Source organism: Abramis brama (assembly GCF_963993115.1).
Source record: "Abramis brama genome assembly, chromosome: 17".
Lineage (NCBI taxonomy): Eukaryota > Metazoa > Chordata > Actinopteri > Cypriniformes > Leuciscidae > Abramis > Abramis brama.
The window spans coordinates 32,703,223-32,730,413 of record NC_139979.1 but is presented as its reverse complement, the minus strand read 5'-3'; the positions used below and the strand labels follow the sequence as shown (position 1 = coordinate 32,730,413).

The 27,191-nt window shown below is 36.7% G+C and overlaps 1 protein-coding gene across 1 annotated transcript in view; it reads left to right on the top strand.

The window, feature by feature from the left end:
• Positions 1–3,968: 3,968 nt before the first annotated feature.
• ascc3 (activating signal cointegrator 1 complex subunit 3) overlaps positions 3,969–27,191 on the top strand; it is a 224,412-nt gene continuing 201,189 nt past the window's right edge. Inside the window, exons 1-5 of the mRNA XM_084088603.1 lie at positions 3,969–4,080; positions 5,462–5,567; positions 9,838–9,988; positions 13,745–14,328; positions 25,521–25,641. Coding sequence (XP_083944729.1) covers positions 5,478–5,567; positions 9,838–9,988; positions 13,745–14,328; positions 25,521–25,641 — 946 coding nt within the window. The 5' untranslated portion in view covers positions 3,969–4,080; positions 5,462–5,477. The remainder of the gene's footprint in view (positions 4,081–5,461; positions 5,568–9,837; positions 9,989–13,744; positions 14,329–25,520; positions 25,642–27,191) is intronic.

Below are 27,191 nucleotides of genomic sequence, written 5' to 3'. Positions count from 1 at the left end.
CTAATTTTCATCAGCAATGTTTGCTTGCCTGGAAACTCTGTTTCATCCACAATTTTTCACCTCATAAAATGATTATTTGGAATAATGGATTGATCACAATTAATAAGAAATCTATATTTTACCCTAGATGGTTTGAAAAAGGTATTCATAATATTATTTCCTTATTTGACTGTTCTGGTTCAATTTTGACTTATGACCATTTTCTGTCCCGCTAATGCTTCCCAGTGCCCTTCAAGGAATTCAATTTACTGATTAAGGCTATACCTAAAGGACTAACACAAACATTTAAATGCCATCTCTCTTATGGTTTACCAACCAGTAGTCTGACACAACTTTTACTTAATGGAATTAATATACTTGATAAAAAATGTGACAACAAACATATCCGTCAAATATTTGAACTTAAACACAGAATTTCACCGAGGGGCAAGTTCTACTGGGCATCTCTACTTAATGTTATCCAGTGGAGGGAAGCATGGCTTTTACCTTATAAGTACTGCATCACAAACAAGGTAAAGGAGGTACATTTCAAGATTCTTCATAAGATTTACCCTACCAACACGAGTATAGCTAAGTATATAGATATAAGCCCCAAGTGTTCCTTTTGTGAGAGTGTGGATGAAACATTGTTGCATCTTTTCGTTGAATGTGGAAAAACCAAATTGTTTCTCTATGGTCTGAATAATTTTCTTTTTGAAAAATTAAAAAATCCTTATTCCCTCACAGCCAAAGATATCATCATTGGTTATGAGAACTCGGATAAATCATTTGAATACATGGTTAACTTTTTTATTTTACAAGCAAAATTCTTTATTCACAAACAAAAATGGCAAAAAAAGCTGCCTTGCTTCAAAAGCTTTAAGTTAGAGATTGATTCACTTCTTCAGTCACTTAGGAATGTACGAAATAACAAGAAGAATGACAGACTTTTATGTTTAATCAGCAACATTATGACAGATTGATATATTCCTCTCTAAATGTGTGTTTTTTTTTTTTTGTTTTTTTTTTTGTTTTTTTGATAAAAATATCTGCAATGTCCCTGGGTATTTTTTTATTTTTTTTTTATTGTGTTTTCTCAACCTCTATTTGTATACAGCAATCTATATACTATATGTACTGTGATTTTTTTTTTTCTTTTTGTATCTGTGCATCTATTAAAAAAAAAACTTATTTCAATGAATCTGTTTGAGATGGAATTAACGCTAGATGTTTTGCTATAAATTACAGACATTGCATCTAAGGACTATTTATCATTTTTCTCAGTTATTTTGCTTTATTTCCAGATTCAATCATAGGCTCGTTCTTACATAGTAGAGCACATTCGCACATGCGCACTCTTCAAAAACGGTGCTTTAAATCTCTTGACAAACTAAAAGACGTAAATGACATTTGTTTCTATTCTAAATTAAAGACACAGGTTGTACTGAATGTCAGCTTGCTTATTTTGCTCACTTGCTTATTTTCGGTCACACTTATGTAATGTTCATCCAGCCGGTTGTTCTCTGACTTTAGTGACCCGGATGAGCCTGTGTTTCCGTTCTCAGAGGTTGTTATCTGGGAATAACTTACTGCTGGATGGAGCAATTGACCAATCAGAATCAAGTATTCCACAGAGCCGTGTAATAAACAGTCAAGGTCACTGCGGGAAGAACCAAAGACAGCGTTTCTAACTTACACAGAAAGAATAGAGCAGTTAGCAAGTATCTGATGAATGAATGATTGAATTCACTGGGGTGACTGACCACCCTGCTGATGAACACACACACCAGCATGAATTACATGTTGTTCCAGGCTGGTTTATGCTGGTTTAGCAAGTGGACCAGCATAGTCTTGCTGTTCTCAAGCAAAACTGAGCTGGTGTATCTGGTGCACCAATGCAGGAGACCAGCAAACCAGCATCACATGCAAAGCATATCCTATGCTGATGTAGGATTGGAAATAATCAAAGATATTTAAAAATGAACAAAGACATTTGCTCTGCTTCAACCCCTTCTTTCTACAAGGACCACATGAAATTCCTAAAGACACAGAGAGGTGTTGATAGCGATCCAGAGGTTGGGGAAGTTGTAATTATCTGAAAGGTCAGTTTGAATGTCTCACATTTGGGTTGCAGTCATTTTATTAATATCAATTTCGGTTACACTTTATTTTAAGGTCTCATTGTTACAGTGTAATTATACATTTAAGTACTGAGTAATATTAATTAACAACATGTAGCCTACTTACTATAGGGTTAGGGTAGGATTAGGTTTTGGTTGAGGGTTAGTGGCATGTAATCATGCATAATTTACTGTTATGGGAAGTACATGTAATATATGCAACAAGGATACTGTAAAATAAATTGTTATCTACATTTCTTTAAGTAGCGAGGTTATTGTTTTCTTTTCTTTTTTTGCTAGACTATACAAACCTTACATGCGTTTCGCCAGATTCAGTGCATCTTGACTTGAACTTGTATTTTTTGTTGGATCTGCATAAATATTAATATACTGTGGTATTTACATAGCACTCTAAAGTAATTCAAGGAATTTCCATCATGGTTTGTTGCTTTAATCATCTGTTGTACCTGTGTGGAATCTGCAGCATTTCATTTAAACCCAGTTGTTAAACAGATCTCTGAAATATGTGAATGTGATTTGTTTGTCGTGGCAGTCTGTGGTCAAATATAATGATTGTTAACCTGTATAATTGACCAAATTGAATTCCTACATTGCTGTGCTTGTTCTTGTCTCGTATGCTCTACATATATTCACATCAGAAACAAGAAGCCAAGCAAGTGATGAACAATAAGAGGAATAAATTGTCATTAATTGAGGTGTCGTATAGCACAGTTGTGGGTGGATGATCATCTACAAAAGCGAATAACCTTTGACTGTCATCGCTTTTTCTGAGTGCTAAATAACTGCTGGGCTGTGTTACTACAGATCTGCACGGGGATTTATTTAACACCACAGTAAATGACTTTGCCCATGGTTAAGTCAGGGTGCACCTCTCTGCTGTTTAAATCAGGTTAGTGTTACGCACTGCTGTATCCACAATGACACCATTCAGAGGAGGTCTACTGAGATATCAACCTCTTTCAACAGCCTTGCCTTGGGCATTTCAGCACTGCATTCATGGGAAATATGGAGCGCAATATAGTGAAAATATAATGGTGACAGTCCTTTAGACATCATCTATTACTAAAGTCTCGTCAGGACAGAAGTCCAGCCTTTTAAGCCTTGCAGAATATGTGCCCTGAAAACCAAGCACTAAATATCAGAACATTTGCCTGCACATTTACATCATTTTGAGCGCTAAACATTATCAGTATCACTTGGTAAAAACAGGAATATAAATATGGTAATCATTTAGTATCATGGTATATTTGCACCATTGTATACTGCCACAACTCTGATTAGCAAGGGAAAACAATAATATACTGAATTAAACTATAGTAATAAATCACATAAATTAAAGTAATGGCAAACATTTGATTAGCTAATAATTATTTAAGCCCAAATCTAAGTCTATCTCCACTAAAACACTACCTTTCAAAATATTTATTCATAAAGGATGCATTAAATTGATCAATAACAAAAGTGTAGCAACATGTTTATATTGCATATAAAGGCAGCAAATTTCTATGTCTCAAAGTATCCTGAAAAAATGTATTATGGTTTCCACAAAAATATATATTTTCAACATTTTTAAAAATTCTGGTCAACAAAACATGTACAAATAGGCTACTGATTGAATACATATTTATATACTTTGTCAAATACAAATCTTGTCTATTATTAATCACAGTCAGATTAGATATGAATATTATCTTCTTGTGACATCAGTTTATCAAGTATTGATTATTGCTGCCTTGCTACTTCCGCATTTGTCTGTATATTGGATGTTGTAGTCCACTGACTAATGTTGGACTGTAGAAAGCAAGCGCGTCGTAACCTTACAAAACTACATTTCCCATAATGCACTGCTCCCTAAACGTGCCTCATCTACGCCGGGTTGACGCTGTTTTGACGGGTCCATCCGAGAGAGTCCACTTCACCTGAACTTCTTCACTGCTGTGAAGAAATTAATCTATTAGTGGTCAGTCACATTCATTTTCATATCACCTAACAATGATTTTGTCGTGCCGAGGCTTTTAAATACACTGATGTGAACACGAATAAGAGACGTTAGCTGTGTTGGATGACTTATCATGTGCTGTCAGCTCTGTTCAAGTCTGGATTGACCGAAACAACACGTTGTTTAGGTTATAGACCCTGAAAGGGTGGTGAAGTCGTGTTTAATGAGTTAATAACATAATGAAGTTGTTGTAATCACTGTGTTTTCACCACTAGATAAACAAAGACATCCTATAAGGATGTGCTTGTTAAAATATCATGTATATATTAGCATCATAACACGTTCAGTATTAAGTTTAAAATTAAGAGGATTCAGACACTTCAACACTTTTGAAGCAAGACATTTCACAGTTAAGATTGGTTAAGTTTTAAACATAACTCACTGTAAAAATGAAAGAAGGTTTTAAATGATAAAACAATAAGTTAGATAGGCTATACAAACGACATTGTGACATTTTGTGTTTCTCAAACTTTAGTGGAATAGATAATCTTGTTGGTTATTATTATTAAAAACCAGAATAAGTCGGATTTTGGCCATCTATTTCAAAGCACCTTTTTAGGTTTTTCCTCTCAGTCATCTGTTGTTATTTGGTGTCAGGTGTTATGCATCCTTATTGAAATGAATGCATATGACGTATCCCAGGGGTGTCCAGTCCTGCTCCTGGAGGGCCGCTTGCTGCGTCCCAATTAGCGTAATGCTATGCTGTAAAAGTACTGTTTTTGTCATGGGATGGAGTGAGGAAACATCAATTTGAGTATTGAGAATCACCCACTGTGTCACGGATCTGCACTTCAGGTTCTGACCGGGTTAAAGTAAAAGTAGACCACCCGGGAAACTTTGCAATACTCATTTCAACAAATTAATTTGAGACACACTATTTCTAGTTTTCGACTATTTAGGGCTAATAGTATGAGAATAGAGACACAGCAAAGGTCCTGCAGACTTCAGCTCCAACACCCCAATTAAACACACCTGGACCAGCTACTCAAGGTCTTACTCGAGGTGCGTTTACACCATGTTCTCGTTATTACAGCTTGTAAGATGGGAGTTTTCGGAGAGCTTCGACTTGTACCACGTGACCCCTGCAGATTAATTTAGGCATTGATCCAAATGCATAATTCCCAGTCCGAGGGCATGATATAACGTCACGCGTTGTCATCTCTAGACTACGAGAATTACGACATGGCGTGAACGCAGAATTAGCGAATGTTTAGGCGAGTTGGAACTAAACTTTACAGGACAGTGGCCCTCCAGGACAGCCCTGATCTTTACTGTCGGCTCTATTAAACACACATTAATGGCCTGTCTGTATTCACACTGATCATCTGTCCCGCATGAACAGGTCCTGCGGCGTGACCATGGCTCCCCCTCGGCTCACTGGAGCCCTGCGCTCCTTCTCCACCGTCAGCAAGCAGGACGATTCAACACAAGACCTTTATGATCTGAAGGTAAGACAACATCAGTCCAACTCAAACCTTGCTTCATTTTTACTTATTTTGCTATACTTAAGTTGAATAGATAGCAACTATCTGTGTGTGTGTGTGCGTGCATCAATATAGTGATCATTTGCATGTGTAAATAAAAATCCAATCACAATTAAGTGCCAAAACTACTACTTTTTACATTCTTTAATTGATTATAGCATACATGTCCGTATGGATCATATCGGCTGTTGAAAGACTCCTTGTGCATACCAAAATATTCCTGTATTATTATTAATGGCAAAAGAAATGTTTGGAAATGTGATATTTCATACTGACACAGTAAAGCAAAAGATATCAATAACTGGCTTAAAACCATTTTCTTTTTTGGGTGAAAATACTAACGTGCCTAAGACTTTTGCAAATATATTCATAATTTGTAAGTTAGTGTGAGTAATACATTTTTGTTTAATGTTTTAGAATTATGTACCCATAAAATAAATAAAAAAATCAAGCAAAAATAGATTAAAAAAATAAAAAAATCTGACAGTAGTGCAATTCTAATGCTTAGTTTAATAATTGTTTATTATTAATAGTTATGAATTGTATTAATTTCAGTGTCAGTCAAAGCTGTCTCAGGCATAGGCTAGTGGTATAAGTGTACATGCTCTTAGTGCTTTTATTTTTAGCGTTTTAAGTGCTGGGAAGTCCTTTAAAGACTTGATCATTCATAATAATTCATGATATTTATAGTAGGTGCTGATATCCCTCATTCAGAGAATGTAAAACAATTAGTTAGTGGTGTTTTCTATTGCAGGGTTAGTACAATTACTATTGCTTGGAGAAGTTTAAGGTTTGAGATTTGAACAAGGCCCTAACCCTAAGTATTAAACCTGAGCGTTGCTATCTAACTCTATTTGTGCTTTTGCTGAAACGTTTGGGGATGGTAAGATTGTTTTTTACTTTGATGAAAGAAGTCTCTTAATGCTCACCACGGCTGCCTTTATTTGATCATCACACAGTAAAAACAGTAGGGTTGTGTGATATGACTACATTAGATTATTAGTATCGTACTGTACTACAGTGCACATTAATTTTGCATTTTTATGTCTATTTTTTGATTATTACTGTTCTTGATTATTATCTCTATGGCGATTACGCTCACATGACATTGCAGTAAACAGCTGGGAGAAGATTAGATGCATGTCATTATATTGGATCGGTGCATTTGTTCCTTAAAGTGACAGCAGCCTAAAACCTGCTACTGTTATTAATGTTTCAAACAACAAAAGAAAAAGAGAACTAATATTCATTTAAGAAGCAATATGCATTAATTTGCTACACAAGTGGTTTACCCACTGCAGTTCATTTCACGTATAACTTTCTTATATTGTATTTAATTGTTTGCAATTTGTATCTTTGTTGGAATTTTTAATACATGTAAAATAAAGTGAAATATGTTTTTGGTCACACCGCCCACCCATACTTTGGTCTAAATAGTCTGTCATTAGATTTTCTTGTATGCTTTCTTACAGGCATAAATGGGGTCCAAAATGGTTTGGGATTTGTTAGCTTTCTGACAAAAGAAATATGAAATATGTTTAATACAGCTACTCCACTAAAATAAAACAAAATACTGTAAAATATGCTACCCTTGAAATCCAATCATAAAATGGTGGTGTAACAGGGCTGTCACTTATTACTGGATCAACCAATCTTAAAGGGTTAGTTCACCCAAAAATGAAAATTCTGTCAGTAATTACTCACCCTCATGTTGTTCCAACCGCGTAAGACCTTCGTTCATCTTCGGAACATAAATTAAGATATTTTTGATGAAATCTGAGAGCTGATCACTTCTCCATAGGCTGCTAGGTGGCCCAAACTTGCTGGCCCAGAAAAGTTATTAAAGAGATCGTTAATATAGTCCAAGTGACTACAGTGGCTCAATCTTAAGTATATCAAGCGACGAAAATACTTTTTGTGCGCAAAAACAAACAAAAATAACAACTTTATTCCACTATTCATTTCCTTCTCTCTGGGCCTCTAGTTGGTTCACGTAGTGTTTTTGCGCTGCGCGTCTGTGTTACACGTCACCACGTAGGCTCACTATTGGCCGACGCTGGTCATGTGTGTGATGCGTGATGACGTGCAACACAGACGCGCAGCGCAAAAACACTACGAGGCCCAGAGAGAAGGAAATGAATAGTGGAATAAAGTCGTTATTTTTGTTTGTTTGTGCGCACAAAAAGTATTTTCGTCGCTTGATATACTTAAGATTGAGCCACTGTAGTCACTTGGACTATATTAACGATCTCTTTAATAACTTTTCTGGGCCAGCAAGTTTTGGTCACCTAGCAGCCTATGGAGAAGTGATCAGCTCTCAGATTTAATCAAAAATATCTTAATTTATGTTCCGAAGATGAACGAAGGTCTTACGCGGTTGGAACAACATGAGGGTGAGTAATTACTGACAGAATTTTCATTTTTGGGTGAACTAACCCTTTAATGCCAAGTGTAAACAGGGCCGAAGAGACTTGGATATGGCATTTTTAAGATTGGACCCTTAGGTAACCATTCACACAACCCTAAAAATGCATAATAATATCCTGGTGCCTTCCTACAACACCATAGCATCATGGCAGCAAGCCTTAGAGAACTAGCCGTTTCGATGTTATCTGCCCAAGCAATGTCTAAAGTGTTTTATTTAACAATCACCTGTAGTCATGTCCAAGACTGGGCACATAATCAGCAAAAGTTAGGAAATTTAACCAATCGATTAGCCGTAATATATGGATTAAAGTGGACTTCAGGTCACAGATAAATCTACAAAGTGCTGTTTTATGCTGATAATATCAGCCTACTGATTTATATCGCTCTAATTAATAGCTAAAAACAGCTTTTTCTCTTTGTAATCTGATGTCCTCTGTCTGTACTTCATTTAATCGCGTTTCTCCGACCTTGAGAGTGTGATTCATAGTGTATTATATGAGCTCTGACTGCTCAGTCTCTCTTTAATCTCTCTTTCTCTCTTGACTTTGCTTTTATTGGGGTTTTGCGGAAGCAGAAGGCTCCATCTTGGTTCAGTGTAACCTCTTTTCCTCGTCTGTAAATGCAGATTTCTTTATCGTTGCGCTGCCGGGTTTGGGCGGAGAGCAAAGGGTGCAGGTTTTTCCCAGCGCTCACTCATAATGCTGAGTTTGAGAGGCCGCTGAAGTGCTGATACAATGGTGTGGTGTTAATTTACTCACTGGCCCGGTGACATGACCTATTGAGCACACATCACAAACTGAGGAGCTTATTCAAATAACCCTTTTACTGTACCCTTCAGCTGTGTGAAGTACAACTCGTTTCATTAATGTTTTACAGAGTTTCAGGCCCTCAATTAATTACATTTTTAATTCACTAGTCTCACATAGGGATGGGCCGATTGTAAATTAGAATACAATGCGTTACGTAAACGCCCTAGTGTTCCTCATTTAAATAATTCATACGCAGAATAAAGGGCCCGCCCTCTGGTTGAGTTGGTTAGTAGTGTGTTAAACTGGCGGTTATGGTAAGGGGCGGGACATTTCCCAAACACACTCGTAGCGCTTGACCAATCACAACACACTGCTCCAACCAACCAATCAGAGCACAGTGTGCTTTTCAGAAGGAGGGGCTTCATAGAGACAGGAACTAAACAGAGCGTTACTGTGGATTCTAATAATATAAAATTTACCCAAATATATATTTTTTTTATTTACCCCAAATAAATGGTTTACATTTTTATTAAATGCTGCTGACTTTTTTTTAGATAAAAAAAAAAAAAAAATAGTTATAAGAAGTAAAATACAGTGTTTTAAAATTATAGTAATATGTCACAGTATTACTGTTATACTGCTATTTTTTGTATCTAATAAATGCAGCCTGGGTGATTTCTTTCAAAAAGATCTTAAAGAATCTTAAATCTTACCTTTTGAAATGTTAGTGTACATCAAACATCATACATGAAAAATGCTTCCGTGAACATTTTTGAGTATGATGCAAATGCATCAGAGATGTATTACTGCATATATTACTACATCTGTCTTATTAACACTTGCATAGTTGGTTAGAAGTGCTTGCAGAACTAATCAAATGATGCAGCCTTTACGACACCTAATGGCAAAATAAAAAGCCAGCTCAGTCATTGCACATATATCATGAATATTCAGAATATTGTCCTGGTTGACTATCACCATTATAATGAACACACATAAATGGTGTTCATTGAAATGTCCTTACTGTTTGAATTTAAGCTTTGTCAATCTTTTTGCAGACCAAGCGCCTGAAACGGCAGGAAATATTTGCCCGAGACGGTCTAACATGGCAGAAGATTGTTCAGTTCTTCACACAACATCTGGAGAAGAAAGATCAGCCAGCGGCCACTCGCGAGCTGAAGAACATCCTCCAAGCTGCCAAACAAATCGGTAGGTATTTGGCTACTAGGGCTGTCACTTTACGTTCGAAAATCGATTGCACAATCGATCGGACCAACCAACACGAGTTTCGAAAACGAAAATAGGGAATTGATTTTAACGGTCTTCTCTCGGAGCGCATCCAGCTCGTCATGATACGCCCGCAGCGAACGCGCGTCACACAGCAACTGCAGGCTCTGACACACACACATAACAGCAAATTATACTTCTGCATAATGTGTCTCTTTTTACTACAAAAATGTGAATTCTGCCGGTATTCAGTCTCATGCATACAGAGACAGATTCGGGCTACGGTCTACAATCGCCTACATAGGCGAAATTTGTTTGACATTTCTAATGGTAAACACCGCCATGTTGAAGCCTGCAGTGATGTGTTTCATTGATGTTATGGCAGTCCACTCTGCTTATTGTTTTTCGAGAATGTTGCACTCCTGTTTGTCATTGTGCACTCCAGTAAATCATCAGGAATATTGCTGACTTGTGCACGTCTCAAGCGCGGCGCGCCCTCTTTACGTTCGTCCTAATGCCTGTTAGTTGTCCGTGGATTTGCCCATATTTGGCGTTTAAAATGGAAACGTCTTTAGACATGGAAAATAGATTTTTCAATCGATTCAATGAACACTTCCACCAGTACCACTGGAGTTAAAAACATTATTACAAGCTTACCGGTTTGAGTCGAGCTACGGCAAGCAGAGAGTGTTGAACACTGGCTGGTTATGTACCTGCTCAAAAAAAAGTAATTTTGTAATGCTCAAATAAATTTATTTAAAAGTTACGGACTGCCGCTTTAAAAGCCTACATCTGGGCACATTTCGGCTTTTATAAACAGCCTGGTAAGCACGACCTGGAGAAGACACGGTGTGTGCGCTCATGTCACGCACAAATAAAATATGCAGGGGGTAATACCACTAACTTGAGAAACCTCGTCAGCTGTTTTCACCCCGAGCTGTTAGCGCCGGGCAGAGCTACGGTCTCGTGTCGTGGAGGAATGGCAGCCATCACTTTTAGCATTTACTTTTGTGTGTTCGAAATGCTCCTGTTATTTACAGGTATATAATATTTACATAATATTTATAAGTCTCTCTTGTAAAAGATATTTTAATCTCAATGAGACTTCATCGTAAAATAAAGGTAAATAAAAAAAAAAAAATACTACATGTACTATAGGGTTAGGGTAGGATTAGGTTTGGTTTAGGGTTAGTTGCATGTAATTATGCATAATTTATAGTACTATAGAAACTACATGTGACAAGGACACTGTAAAATAAAGTGTTACCAGTATTTTAATTATTATTATTAATTATAATTTAATAATAATTCTATTATAATTTCAACATTCTGTGTGATGCTCTGCATGCATATTATATTAGTTAATAATTTAACTTCTAAGAAAGTTTATAGATATTTTGGGTTATTTTGACTTTAAAATGTGTCCTGGACATCAAATATAATGAAGATCTAATGAAATAACATTGAAAATGTCACTTTGATTCAGTAATCACTATTGGCAGCAATTGGCTTGAATGTATTTTTGTCTAATTCCCCTTATATAACAGAATCATTTCATTGATTTTTATTTTTAAATAATCATCTTGAATAAACCTCTTGCTCCAGGTCAGATAATAACATCCAGTTTCTTCTAAAACACGTAATTGTATTGATAGACATTGTGCTCACAGCCTGAACATTGATTTATGCATGCTGAAGTCTTTATCAATTTTTTTATGTTTACTTTTCTGGGCCTATGGGCATCAACAGTCCTTTGTTGTACTCAGACATCACAAAATATTAGATTTTTTTTTTTTTTAAAGGGAGTTAATTTAGAGGGATAATCATCTCATTGATTAAGTGATAATTTTGACACCATTTCGTCACATTTTGTGGCATAGTGGCATGGCTGAGTGTTAACAAACAAAATATCTTCAGAGGATTATGTAAAAAGCACCATCTGAAGCTCTCCATATCAATATTCAATTCAGTGATATTTTAGCATATGTCTTCAGGTTAACCGTCTGTCAAAGTAGATTTTCTTTTGCAGCAACTTTGCTGTGGTTCATTTTCTGCCTAATACCATGAAGAACTAATCAAATCCAGCACTAATAGTAGAGCTACTGAACCACCTTAAGGTCAGGATCATTCTCCACATGTCAGCAACTCACTTAGCATCTAATGATTCATGATTATATGGCCACACTTCACCTCAACGCCATTCAGTTGTCCTGATGAATTTAATTCAATTTGATAAGTCCCTCGTAACTCTGCTGTGGTTAAATAACCATGGATGGTCTTTCTCTGCCACTGTGTTTAGTCGTGAACTACCAGGATCTTGTTCTCTCTGTTTCTGATGTCTTTGCTTGGTGAAGTGGACAGCAGACAGAATGGCATTCGTAACCCCCTTTTCAAACGTCACTGTGGAAAAGGTTCACTTCGGTGTGATTGGGTTTCTGTTGGAACAAATGTCTTTTGTCATCAGATAAGACAAAGCCCTGTGAAGAGGAGGGCTTCTCATCGGCCACAGGTTCACTCTAATCAATGGAAACTCTTTTCTTCCTGAATCTCACTTCTGAGAAGTAAGTGTGACGTACCATAGAAATTTCTTGAAGAACTTTGGTCTTTCTGTCACCTCCTCTGGCTTCCGTCACGCTTCACCAAGACATCCCGATTCTTGTAACTGTAAAAGAGAAGACAATTCCAATTAAAATAGATGCACTCAATTAACCGAAGAAAAAGAAGTGTGTAATGTTGGAAACTTAACCCCCCCACTGTAAAATGTTCCGATCCGTGACTCAAAAAACGTAGTATGATCCGAACCGTGAGTTTTGTGATCCGTTTACATTTTGGCTTAAATGTAATTAATCTCTTTTGTCTGTTCCACACAAAGCTAGCATGTGGCTTCAGAAGACTTGTGTGTCTGAAATCACGCACTGTCTGAGTCGGTACTGCGTTTGAATTTCAATTTACTTTGCAACCATTAAAAAATACGTTCTATATAGTATGAATACGGGCAGTGGTGTGGAAATTCAGACGTACTACATCCGACACGTTGTTACTGTCATGTGACCTACTAGCGTCAGTTGCGTCGCTTCACTGCTATTCATAAATCCTCTCCCGTGGCCTGGGATAGGAAAGTGTCCATCGAATGCACACTTCAGAGTCTCGAATCTGGGGACTTCTCGCTTACTGTTTTTCGAACACTGTGTATTCGGACATACTACTCTTGGCGTACTGCATTTCGTATACTATATACGGTAGTAGGATATTATTTTATTTCGGACGCAGCAATGGAATGTGTTAGTGGTGCTTGTTTTGGCATGCATTATCATGGGAACAGGTATTTTACAGGTACTTGCTGTCTTTTGTCCTACACACGATCCTAACAGAAATCAGCATGGTTATTATAAATATAGGAGTTTAGCATTAAGAGGTTTCTGTAATATGGATAAAGCAACCTCCTAGCAATACCCCAGGAACCGCCACAAGTTATGCTAGCCAAGCACCACTCCAAAAAGCTGGTAAGAAATTGCAGTTTGCAGTATCAAGCAGCTTAACAATTTGTTTTGTACATCTAAAAATAACTGGAAGCGGATGAGACCAGAAGCCAGACACTTTCAATTCACAAATGGCCACGTCTGCTCTTATGTTAAAAATAAGGGTTATTGTCTGTGTTTAGTGCAGGTTAATTCAGAACATTTGCATGTGTTTCTGTGTGTATGATCAAATTAATGTATTCCTTTTACATGTTTGCAGTTGGTGCGGATTTTGGGCAGGACACCATTGAAAGTGCTGGAGTCTTCTTGTTTAAAACATTCCACAACAAAGACCAGATCGGTCATGAGGAAACCAGGGCCATAAAACAGATGTTTGGACCTTTTCCGGCGTCTCCTGCCGAGTTGTGTTGTGCAGCGGTGGGTCGTTTAGTGGCCCAGATTGGAGAATCTCAGGTGGATGCTTTCATTCAAACACAGAGTTCTCTCAAGACGGTGAACCATGGGTCTGTCTTTGGACGAAACATTGCTTTCTCATTTGACACGTATGCGCTGGATGCTCACGACACTATGCCCTGGTCAGAGGGGACTGATATGGATCAGGCCGTGGACTTTCACAGCTTCCTAAATCATCATGTGGGTGAGCGGAGGACTGGAGCTGAGAGAGATGATGCTTATTCAGCGGAAGAACTGGAGCAGAGAAACGCAGACAGCTCCATCCTGAGACAAGAGGTGGAGAAGTACCTGAACGATGGAAATATGGTCTCGTCCAGTGTCGAAGAGCTCTCCACCTCGCTTTTTGAGATGCTTGCCTCCACAAGGAGTGACGACGAACTACAAAACGAGGTGAGAAATATTTGTAAATAAATGTATGACATGAGTGGTTACTAGTGTTTGATCTGATCTCCATGTACATCATATACCGTATGATGATAACATATTTCTGATTGAAAATAGAAGTTGGGAGAGGACATATGTGACCCTGGACCACAAAACCAGTCACATGGGTCAATTTTTTTGAAATTGAGATGTATACATCATCTGAAAGCTGAATAAATAAGCTTTCCATTGATGTGTGGTTTGTTATGATAGGACAATATTTGGTCGAGATACAACTATTGAACATCTGGAATCTGAGGGTGCAAAAAAATCTAAACATTGAGAAAATCTCCTTTAAAGTTGTTCATTTATGTTGGCGATTGTGCTGCATTCACTCACAAAAATAAATGTTTTATATATTTACGGTAGGAAATTTACTAAATATCTTCATGGAACAGGTTCTTTACTTAATATAATAATGATCGTAGAAAAATCGTAATAATTATAAGAATGTCACTCACAAAGTAGACACGTTTCTTGGAATTAACTGTTTATTAAATATAAATATTAAAAGACTTGTTTAAATAATAAAATAGGTATATGCTGAATGCTCATGAAGAAGGTTAGCATTTCTATTATAAAAAAAGCCAAAAGCAATAATACATTCATATACCATTTACTTACATTGTTTAACGGTTTTGTCAAATAATTTGTTAGACAGAACTGTATAACAAAGACAGTAAGCTAATAAAGACAGAGAAGGCGGCGTTCTTGGTCAAAATAAATGTCCACATTTGGACATGATCAGCAGCAATCACGTATTAGCTAAACAGAAAAACCTATTGGCTGATGCCGCTAATAAAAAAAAGCCAAATATCTGCCGATAAATTGGCCTTGCCGATACGGCTCTCAATTTTTTCTTCAATTACTGCATGAAATAAACATGGATGAACACCAGGAGGAATGTTGAAAGATAAAACTTACTGAAATGAATCCTGTCTGGTGTAATCGATCAATCAGAGTTTCAACTGGTGAAAGACGTCAATAAAACAGCTTGTAGGCTATACTTAATGTTAAATTTACCTCAAGAAAGTTATTCAGTGTCCTTAGACTCATTAGTTAGCTAGGAAAAAATAACTCTAGAGATGAGCATTTTGCTGGATATCATATTCATATTTTATATTTTCGGCCATCCTGAAGTTTAGGTTTTGACCCAGAATTTGGCATCACTAGTTGTTATTACATCTGTTCATGGGAAAGAGCAGCGGTAATAATTTATGGTGTTACAATGGTGATATTACATACAAGAAATACAACCATCTGATGCATTAAATGAATAACTTGGAATTTTATAAACATTAAATTGTTCTTCTCCCATTTTCCACCTCCAAATCTTGTGTCGGCTGAGCTTCCCCTGACGAGCCGCCGCTGCAAAGATCAGAGGACTGATAAAGAACTGTTCACAGAGGAAACTGGATCACGTTACGTTGTAACCTAATGCCTCAGCAGTAAAGTTCATATTTGCAAGACCATCTACACATTAATTAATTATATCATGCGCAACTGCTTGTTTTTGACAAGCTAATGAACATAAATATTCACTTAACAATTATAAAATAATTATTTCTGCCATAATTGTTCATTAACAGCTTTTTGCAGAAAAAGTGTTTACAGAATAACGTTAAAGTGTTATAATATTGGTAATTCTAGCTTCGCGCTCATAGTTTTGATTAGAATACATCACATCCGGTTGGCCAGTCACATACATTATATACAGTGAGGAAAATAAGTATTTGAACACCCTGCTATTTTGCAAGTTCTCCCACTTGGAAATCATGGAGGGGTCTGAATTTGTCATCGTAGGTGCATGTCCACTGTGAGAGACATAATCTAAAAAAAAAAAAAATCCATAAATCACAATATATGATTTTTTAACCATTTATTTGTATGATACAGCTGCAAATAAGTATTTGAACACCTGTCTATCAGCTAGAATTCTGACCCTCAAAGACCTGTTAGTCTGCCTTTAAAATGTCCACCTCCACTCCATTTATTATCCTAAATTAGATGCACCTGTTTGAGGTCGTTAGCTGCATAAAGACACCTGTCCACCCCATACAATCAGTAAGAATCCAACTACTAACATGGCCAAGACCAAAGAGCTGTCCAAAGACACTAGAGACAAAATTGTACACCTCCACAAGGCTGGAAACGGCTACGGGGAAATTGCCAAGCAGCTTGGTGAAAAAAGGTCCACTGTTGGAGCAATCATTAGAAAATGGAAGAAGCTAAACATGACTGTCAATCTCCCTCGGACTGGGGCTCCATGCAAGATCTCACCTCGTGGGGTCTCAATGATCCTAAGAAAGGTGAGAAATCAGCCCAGAACTACACGGGAGGAGCTGGTCAATGACCTGAAAAGAGCTGGGACCACCGTTTCCAAGGTTACTGTTGGTAATACACTAAGACGTCATGGTTTGAAATCATGCATGGCACGGAAGGTTCCCCTGCTTAAACCAGCACATGTCAAGGCCCGTCTTAAGTTTGCCAATGACCATTTGGATGATCCAGAGGAGTCATGGGAGAAAGTCATGTGGTCAGATGAGACCAAAATAGAACTTTTTGGTCATAATTCCACTAAACGTGTTTGGAGGAAGAAGAATGATGAGTACCATCCCAAGAACACCATCCCTACTGTGAAGCATGGGGGTGGTAGCATCATGCTTTGGGGGTGTTTTTCTGCACATGGGACAGGGCGACTGCACTGTATTAAGGAGAGGATGACCGGGGCCATGTATTGCGAGATTTTGGGGAACAACCTCCTTCCCTCAGTTAGTGCATTGAAGATGGGTCGAGGCTGGGTCTTCCAGCATGACAATGACCCGAAGCACACAGCCAGGATAACCAAGGAGTGGCTCTGTAAGAAGCATATCAAGGTTCTGGCGTGGCCTAGCCAGTCTCCAGACCTAAACCCAATAGAGAATCTTTGGAGGGAGCTCAAACTCCGTGTTTCTCAGCGACAGCCCAGAAACCTGACTGATCTAGAGAAGATCTGTGTGGAGGAGTGGGCCAAAATCCCTCCTGCAGTGTGTGCAAACCTGGTGAAAAACTACAGGAAACGTTTGACCTCTGTAATTGCAAACAAAGGCTACTGTACCAAATATTAACATTGATTTTCTCAGGTGTTCAAATACTTATTTGCAGCTGTATCATACAAATAAATAGTTAAAAAATCATACATTGTGATTTCTGGATGACAATTTCAGACCCCTCCATGATTTCCAAGTGGGAGAACTTGCAAAATAGCAGGGTGTTCAAATACTTATTTTCCTCACTGTATATAAATAAAAATAAATATACACTGTAAACCCAAATAAGTTGGCAAAACTCAAAAAATGTAAGGCAATCAGTTACCTCAAATTTTTTAAGTTAAGAAATTCAAAGTTAAACAGAACTGGCAGATTTTTATTTTGTACTTATACATTTTAATTGTTCTTAACTTGAAATGTTAGAGTACACTAATTCATACATTTAACTTAAAACTTTTCATGTAATCTCAATGTGAACACTTTTATTAGTATAAACTTAGCTAGCTTTAACAAGCTAGTTTGCTAACATACTAATTTCTTAACATGTTAACAATAGTATGTTATAAAGTAGCACTTGCTGAATGAGTGCAGCGATATAAAGGTTTTATTTTCTCTCAAATCAAGCTTATGCACCACTCGTCACCATGATGGTAACTATCCTAAAACCAACATTAACAGAAATTCTTCTAAATTAGCATAACAAAACATTAATCACTACTAAATCTCCCACTTCACATTAATCTTGCACAAAAACAACAACATTGTATTACACTTAATTTTAGCATTTACTCTCCCTTTCGAGTACAGTCGGCAAAGCATGCTGGGAAATAGACAACCCAGCCGTTTCAGTTAAACTTAAGTTCGTCTAAATTAAAATAAATAATTTCATAAAACTCAAAACAATGAAACAGTTCAGTTTACTTCAAATATATCAGTTGTGTAACCTTGAAAGAAAAAGAAAGTGCTAAATACTCATAAAAGTTGACTGAACTAATTAGTTTAATTTAAGTTTGTCCTACTCAAACCAGTTAATTATTTTGAGCGTTAGGGTTTACAATGTATAAAGTTTAACAATTTCAATGCATCCAAAGTTCAGATGGGATCTGAAACTTCCGGTCCACGGCTGTTGTTTGTCGAGTGCAGTGGAAAGGCGCCTAAAGTGGTGTTATGAAGTCGTAGGCACAGAATGCTGTAGTTTATACAGTTTCGAGGTGTAATCTTCCATGATGGGGGTGACTCCCCTTGCCAACACTGAGCACTAGTACCCGAGTTACACCCTGTTCTGATGTTCCTCACGTAGTTGACATTTGGACGCCGGCTATCCCACTGACACCTTTAGATGTGGGATGGCCTTTTTGTGCCGGTTTCTCCTCTATTCTCTGCACGCGTCACTCCAAAGTCAACAACAGCAAAGTTAAAAGGCTGTCCATTCACTGCCATTAAACCTGACGGGCACCGTGTGAAGAGCAGCTTTTAGTATTTCACATTTAAACTTCATCATCATGACATTTGCTGTTAAAGCAAATATATTTAAAGCGATGCAAAGTAGGAGAGATTAGATGAAGCTAATTTAAAGGCAATTTAGAATAGCTTTTCCAGGAGAAAATTGCACTTTGATAAGGACGGTTAAAAACATCACAGCTGAGATCTTAGATCAGATAACTGGCTATATTAGGATGATTTTAGGATTGTTTGTGATGCCAACATTCACATTTTTAAATATGGATGTATAAATCTTTATTATCTTAATTGTTGTAGAGAATTTTAAGGCACTGGGATTTGCTTGACAGCATTATGTAATTCAGTGTGCAGATGATATAAGACCCAGAGTATGTGTTTAACCTGAGATCGAGAGTGCATGGATTTACAGTATGATGTTTTCTGAGGGTCTCCAGTGAAGAGACAGAATTTAAGTAGATCCTGCATCTTTGGGTTGATTTTGCAAAAGAAGAGACTTATAATCAGTCGCAAACCACCTGTTAATACAATGGCACATTTAAAACATAACCATAATCACAAAAATTATATATAAGACAGCTCAACTGTTTTCAACACTGATATTGATAATAATCAGATTTTTTTTCTAGAGCATCAAGTCATCATATTAGAATGATTTCTGAAGGATCATGTGACTCTGAAGACTGGATTAATGATGCTGAAAATTCAGCTTTGATCACAGGAATAACAATATATTCTCATAGAAAACGGTTATTTTAAATTGTAATAAGATTTCACAATATGACTGATTTACTGTATTTTTAAGGAAATAAATGCAGCCTTGAGCAGAACAGACTTCTTTCAAAAACATAAATTGTAATGTTTCCAAACTTTTGACTCGTACTGTATATATAATATTTATATATAAATATGAAGCAATTGTTTTTTTGTAATATACAGCATAATAAACATTTATATTTTATGCCTCTAGAAATAATCTTAATGACATTTAAGCATTCTAATCACTGTCCTCTCAATAATGAACATCATTGTTTCCAGGCAATTTAAAACACAAAATTTAAATTACGATTCAAATACTATCATGATGTACAGTTTAACTTGACAAATGCACTTTAATATACGAGAAAATGCTGTCACACTGCAAAAACCTTAATGAGTGCAAACAAATAGGCTTCATTTTCTTTAAGCAAAAGCATTTAGAAAACAACCAAAACAATCCTAGGTTTTTATTTAACACCGTGGCTAGACTAACAAATAAACAGACGTCACCCGAACAAAATATCCCGTTACAGTTTAGTAGTAATGATTTCATGAACTTCTTCACTGAGAAAATAGAAAACATCAGAACCACAATTGTAAACGTTCAATCCTCAATCGCCCCTTATAATTCAGCCTCAATTTTCCCCCCGCAAGAACAATTACAGTGCTTTACAACTATAGAACAAAAAGAGTTAAATAAACTTATCACTTCATCTAAAACAACAACATGTTTATTAGATCCTATACCAACTAAACTACTGAAAGAAGTGTTACCTGTAGTAGAAGAGCCTCTCCTCAATATTATTAACTCGTCTTTATCTTTAGGTCATGTTCCTAGAACATTTAAACTGGCAGTGATAAAACCTCTCATTAAGAAACCACAATTAGACCCGCATAATCTAGCAAATTATAGACCCATTTCAAATCTACCTTTTATGTCTAAAATACTAGAAAAAGTTGTGTCCGCTCAACTGGGCTCTTTCTTGCAAGAAAATGATATCTATGAAAAGTTTCAGTCTGGATTCAGACTGCATCATAGCACTGAAACTGCGCTCGTTAAAATCACAAATGATTTACTTTTAGCTTCTGACCAAGGCTGTATCTCAATACTAGTTTTACTTGATCTAAGTGCTGCGTTCGATACTATAGATAATACAATACTCTTAGATCGACTACAAAATTATACTGGTGTTCAAGGACAAGCATTAAGCTGGTTTAGATCATACTTATCTGACCGCTACCATTTTGTCTATTTAAATGGAGAAAAATCGATCATAATTCCAGTAAACTATGGAGTGCCGCAGGGATCTGTGTTGGGCCCTCTATTATTCTCAATATATATGCTGCCACTTGGAAATATTATAAGGAAACATGGAATTAGTTTCCATTGTTATGCTGATGACACTCAAATATATATTTCATCACGGCCGGATGAAAACGCTAAATTATCCAAATTGACAGTGTGTTAAAGATATAAAAGATTGGATGACGCGTAATTTTCTTTTATTAAATCCAGACAAGACAGAGGTAATACTTATCGGTTCAAAAAACCGCCCACAGAACCTCTCACAATACAACTTTGACATCGTAGGATGTCCTGTTACTTTATCCTCTACAGTAAAAGACCTGGGTGTTATACTCGATTTTAACCTGTCTTTTGAAAATCAAATTTCGTATGTTACAAAAACAGCCTTTTTCCACCTTAGAAACATTGCTAAGCTACGTAATATGCTATCAGTTTCTGATGCAGAAAAGTTAGTTCATGCATTCATGACCTTGAGACTAGATTACTGTAATGCTTTATTAGCCGGTTGTCCTGCATCCTCAATAAACAAGCTACAGTTAGTCCAAAATGCAGCCGCTAGAGTTCTTACTAGATCAAGAAAATATGATCATATAACACCGATTTTATCATCACTACATTGGTTACCTATAAAGTTCCGTATTAATTACAAGGTATTGCTACTGACTTATAAAGCCCTAAACGGCTTAGCTCCAGTCTATTTAACGGATCTTCTATCACCCTATAATCCATCGCGCTCTTTAAGATCAATAAATTCAAGGCTTTTGGTCATACCTAGGATATCCAGATCCACCAAAGGAGGGAGAGCATTTTCACATTTGGCTCCAAAACTCTGGAATAGCCTTCCTGATACTGTTCGTTGCTCGGACTCACTCTCCCAGTTTAAAACTAGATTAAAGACGCATCTTTTCAGCCAGGCATTCATATAATATTGTTAATCTCACAGTTTCAAACTACAATCCGGCCTCTAGTTCATAAATGCCAGAGGAGAACTGGCCCCCGACTGAGCCTGGGTTCTCCCAAGGTTTTTTTTTTCTCCATTAGGTCACCTGATGGAGTTTTAGGACACCATTAGGCCGCTTGATGGAGTTTTTTCGGTTCCTTGCCACTGTTGCCTTTGGCTTGCTCAGTTGGGGATATTTTGGGGATATTTAATTTTATTCTATCAATCAATAAATTCCACTAGAAACAAACTTTGTTGTATTATTTTATTTTAATACTGTGAAGCTGCTTTGATACAATCTGTATTGTGAAAAGCGCTATACAAATATACTTGATTTGATTTGATTTTGATTTACCGGTAGTTGGAAATGTGACTTTGTTCATGACTGGGTGACTTTCATGAAAACTCAAGACATTTCCAAAGAACATTGTCTATGATGGTAGAAAAAAATACAATGAGAAGAATAACAATATAACTGCCTTTAAAGGAAAAGACTGCCGGGGAATGTAAAACTGTAAACCGCACACACACACACAAAGACAAACAAGCTTGGGAAGTTGTTTGAAATGGTCTCTGGAGAGTGTGTATCTACCAGAATGAAAAGGCTTTGCTCTTTCAGCATAGAAGTGCATATTAGTCGCCTGCTTCCTTATTCTTTAGCATGTTTACAGCTTTTGTCTAGCCTCCCTGCTGAGAGCTGTCTGCACAAAAGATCTGCTGAAAAGACTTTACAGTCATATCAGTGAAACTGTCAGATTATCCATATCGATTTATCGTTAGTTGGCGGTTGACATCATTTTGGGAATGGTAGTGATTTTCGATTACACGGGATGTGTGGAGTACAGTGTCTTTCACTTAAAGTCAGTTAAATGAAGGATCATCCAGTAAAATTAAGGCTTTTTTACACCATTTTCACAGTGACATTTTAAAGTGGAACAATGCTTCCTTCACACTTTGCACCGTGATAATAATTCCTTATTTGGTTGCCTCTGCCACTATGTAATTTTAAAGGGGTCGTTGATTATGATTTCACTTTTCTAGCTTTAGTTAGTGTGTAATTTTACTGTTTGAGCATAAACAACATCTGCAAAGTTACAACGCTCAAAGTTCAAAGCAAAGGGAGATATTTTATTTTACAGAAATCGCTTTTTAAGGACTACAACAAACGGCTGGAAGAGACTACACGACATTCCTCCCGGGTTAGTGACATCACCAACCCTAGAATTTACATAAACCCCGCCCCCGGAACACGATTTATAGATTATCATGACAGAATATGCTAATCAATGTCTAGAAGATAACTACACATTAGCTACATAAATTCACCAACTAACCATTCAGAAATGTCCTGTTGCTTCTACATGTTGTCACTTCTTCTTGAGTCTCTCCATCTTTGACCCCGGAACATAAAAGGCTAAAAGTTTTTGGAATTTTCAGTGCATGTGTGTGTGAGGTAAAAGGACACAAGCTGTTGAAGCTCCGCCCCCTGTGCTGGGAGCAGCAGCTCATTTGCATTTAAAGGAACAGACACAAAACGGTGTGTTTTTGCTCACCGTCAAAAAGTGACAACTTTAACATGCTATATAAAAATATCTGTAGGGTATTTTGAGCTTAAACTTCACACACACACATCAAAGACTTATTTTACATCTTGTGAAAAGGGCATTATACGACCCCTTCACAGTACATGTATTCATTACTGTTACAGCACATTAAGGATCAAAGTGCGGAGTGCAGCTTTGTAAACTTTTCTTAGAAATGGATGAAAATTTGCATCACACTTTTAGTGCAAAAATAGTTTACTTTGATTTATTTGACTTCTCTTTATCTCCCTCAATTTCTCATGTCTGGAATGAAAAAGTGCTCCAGCAAGTCACATTTCCAAAGAATCCCCCTCTTTTTAGACAGTTTTAGATCAGTATTATCCTCCATGTCCTTAGAGAGGTAATGGCTCTCGTAATTGAAGAAGTCCAGCATGATAATTTGACTGGACCACATTTTCAAAATACTGTTCTCATTAATGTAATTAACTTTGTGTGTGTCATTGTTCCACCATAAAGCGTATGATTGTACTTCATCGCTTCTGTATCCGCCATACTGCAGTTCCTCTGAGAGATGATTGCTCAGCATCACCATATGCATTATTCTTTATGTAAAATAGATGTACGCATGAAACTAGGCTGTGGATTTTGTGATGTTTTTCAACTCATTAAGTTTCCTGAAGTCTTGAGCACATCTTTAAAAGCTTCGCCTCTACTTGAGTTTAGTTGTATTGGTATTGATAATTACCAGGATTTTAGTTTAATTAAGAAATTATTTGATTGATTTCATTGCATTTTTAAGGTTTTAATGAGAGGAATTGAGAAGAGTGTTCTGTTTAAATGTCAAGCCTGATTTTCAGCATAGCTTTAGTTCACTCCTTATAAAACCACAATTGTTCCATATGCATATGATCACTCAAACTACACGAGACAAACGCCGTCATACTGGACATTTATGATTCAGGAGCATGGATTGGATCAACTGGATCTAGTTTCCCACATTGAGAACGATGGCCACTGATTCGCCAATATTTGAGGTTCTATATTGAGGTTCAATATTTTTGAGGTTCAGGGCTTCAAATAAAATGTTTAAAATATATTCAAGAGTTTTGTTTGAGGCCGTTTGTATCAACTTAACAAGACTCTCATTTCTTATGTTGTTTTTACAGTGTTTACAACTTCTACTGTGCCATCATTTGCAAAGGTTTTCACTTTTCTGCGAATTGGTTTATTGTTGTAATGTTGTCCTATATAAGCAGTGTCATAAAACATCACATACTAAAGCTAAACTCTGGTTGGTTGTTTTACCTTTTGGACATGCCATTATTTTTGCAACTGTTTTTGCAGAAATGTTATGCTTCCCCTTTAATGTTGTACTTTACAGTGTTTGTTAGAGCTGCACGATTAATCGTTGAAAGATTGTGATCTCGATTCAAAAACCCACACGATCTTATTTCTAAATGACAACTATTCGCCTGCGTCTATTAAACCTTTGACAAAATCACACCGGAACATTCAAATCTGTTGACCCAGAGAGAGCAGTTGTCATGTATATGTATGAAACAGCTTCATAAACAGTCTTTCAGCCACACAGTATCATATTTCTGTCACAAATATTCATATTATCACAGAAGTACTGGGATACATTTCTAGTTAAGATATAAACACTGATGTCTACGGTTGCGATCAAAATAGAGCAAATCCCCTTTTGAAAGTAACTCGGCGACATGCGTCTTTTAAAAAATGTATGTGTTGTGGAATCATTAATTCAAGAGATTCATTCAAAAATGCAGATTCATCCAGCAACAAAATGAGTGAAGTATTTATGAGCGAGTCATTGAATCATTCACTCAACCTGTTTTTTTTTTTTCTTTCAGATAATTAATTCAAATTTATCATTTTAAATTAGACTGCAGCAATTCATATTTTTTCAGAACCTCTAGTAAATTACATGTTTTTGTTAAGTTGTCTGTCTGGAATCATGGGAGAATATAAAAAAAAAAAAAAAAAATTGGGATTCTCAGTTTATCCAGAATTTAATTATTTTTTTATCCCGTTTCTTTGTTTCTAAACTCATCTTTTTCTCGCTCCTTTTCCTTCTTTCTCTCTCTCTCTCTTTCTCTCAGCTGTTTGAGTTTCTAGGTCCTCAGGGGTTTGAGATGATCTCCATGCTCCTCCAGAGAAGGTCAGACATCGTGGACTCTCTTTTGTCCTTCCCGTCGGATTGCCGATCTTACATCATGTCAGGTGAGCTCAGTAGCAAACATGGCAAAGATCTCCTCATCTTTACATTTCCAGCAACACTGGCTCTGCATTTAAATAACTATGGGCAATGTTGAATTAAATGCACTAACAGTCAAAAGGTTAGGACATATGTTACATTTGTCTGTAATTTAGTGTGATTTAACTATGAACAAAAACACAATGCCTCTGTCAACGGTGGTTTCATTAAAGTTGCAGAACATAACTCTTGATACTTTTTTAGCTGTAATAATACTTTTGTCAAAAATAGCAGATAGCAATCACGCGAGACACCAGAATGTTGCTGTGGTTATAAGATTGCCAATTTCGGGAGCAAGTCATTTTCCTAACACAGTATGATAATTTAGTGGATTCGGCTCCGTATTTAAATGCATCACTCATTACAGTTTACAGGGTATTTGTGGCCACTGTTACCTTTTACCACCACAACCAGGAATGTTTTATGAAATCTGTTTTACTGAATTTCAAGTACTTTTCAAGTATTTTTTTAAAGGGGTGGTTGAATATGATTTGACTTTTCTAACTTTAGTTAGTGTGTAATGTTGCTGTTTGAGCATAAACAACATCTGTAAAGTTACGACGCTCAAAGCTCAAAGCAAATGGAGATATTTGCTTTTAAAGATCACTTTTTAAGGACTACAACAAACGGCTGGTAGAGACTACACCACATTCCTCCCGAGTTAGTGACATCACCAACCCTAGAATTTACATAAACCCCGCCCCCTGAACACGATTTATAGATTATCATGACAGAATATGCCAATCAATGACTAGAAGATAACTACACATAAGTTACATAAATTCATCAACTAACCATTCAGAAATGTTGTCTACATATTTTCACTTCTTCTTGAGTCTCTCCATCTTTGACTCCGGTTTGAACATAAAAGGCTAAAAGTTTTTTAAATGTTCAGTGCATGTCTGTGTGAGTGCTATTGTAGCTCCGCCCCCTGTGCTGGGAGCAGCAGCTCATTTGCATTTAAAGGAACAGACACAAAATGGTGTGTTTTTCCTCACCCTCAAAAAGTGACACTTTTAACATGCTATATAAAAATATCTGTGGGGTATTTTGAGCTGAAACTTCACACACACACACTCTGGGGACATCAGAGACTTATTTTACATCTTGTGAAAAGGGCATTATACCACCCCTTTAATTTAAGTTTGCATTGTTGTGATTTCATCCTAGAGATTGTTGGTTTGGTTCATGGATTGGAATTTATTTTTGGAAGACTCTTTTTTTTTTTTATGGCTTGGAAGACTTTTGGGATATATTGTCTTGTTTTTCAGAGAAACCATAAACCTCACTAAATACTCAGTTTTATGCTTAAAACAAGCGATGCAAAAAAATAACATAATTCAAGATACATATTGAGTAGATTAAAAAAAGTGGGCAGTCCACTCATAATGCATAATAATAACTCATTATGCGATGCAAATAGTGGGAAGTCTAATCCAAATCTTTAAGCCATGCTCTTCTAGCGAACAGTAATCTCAAAGACTTTGTGACCTTTGACTTTGAGCAGTTTTGCATG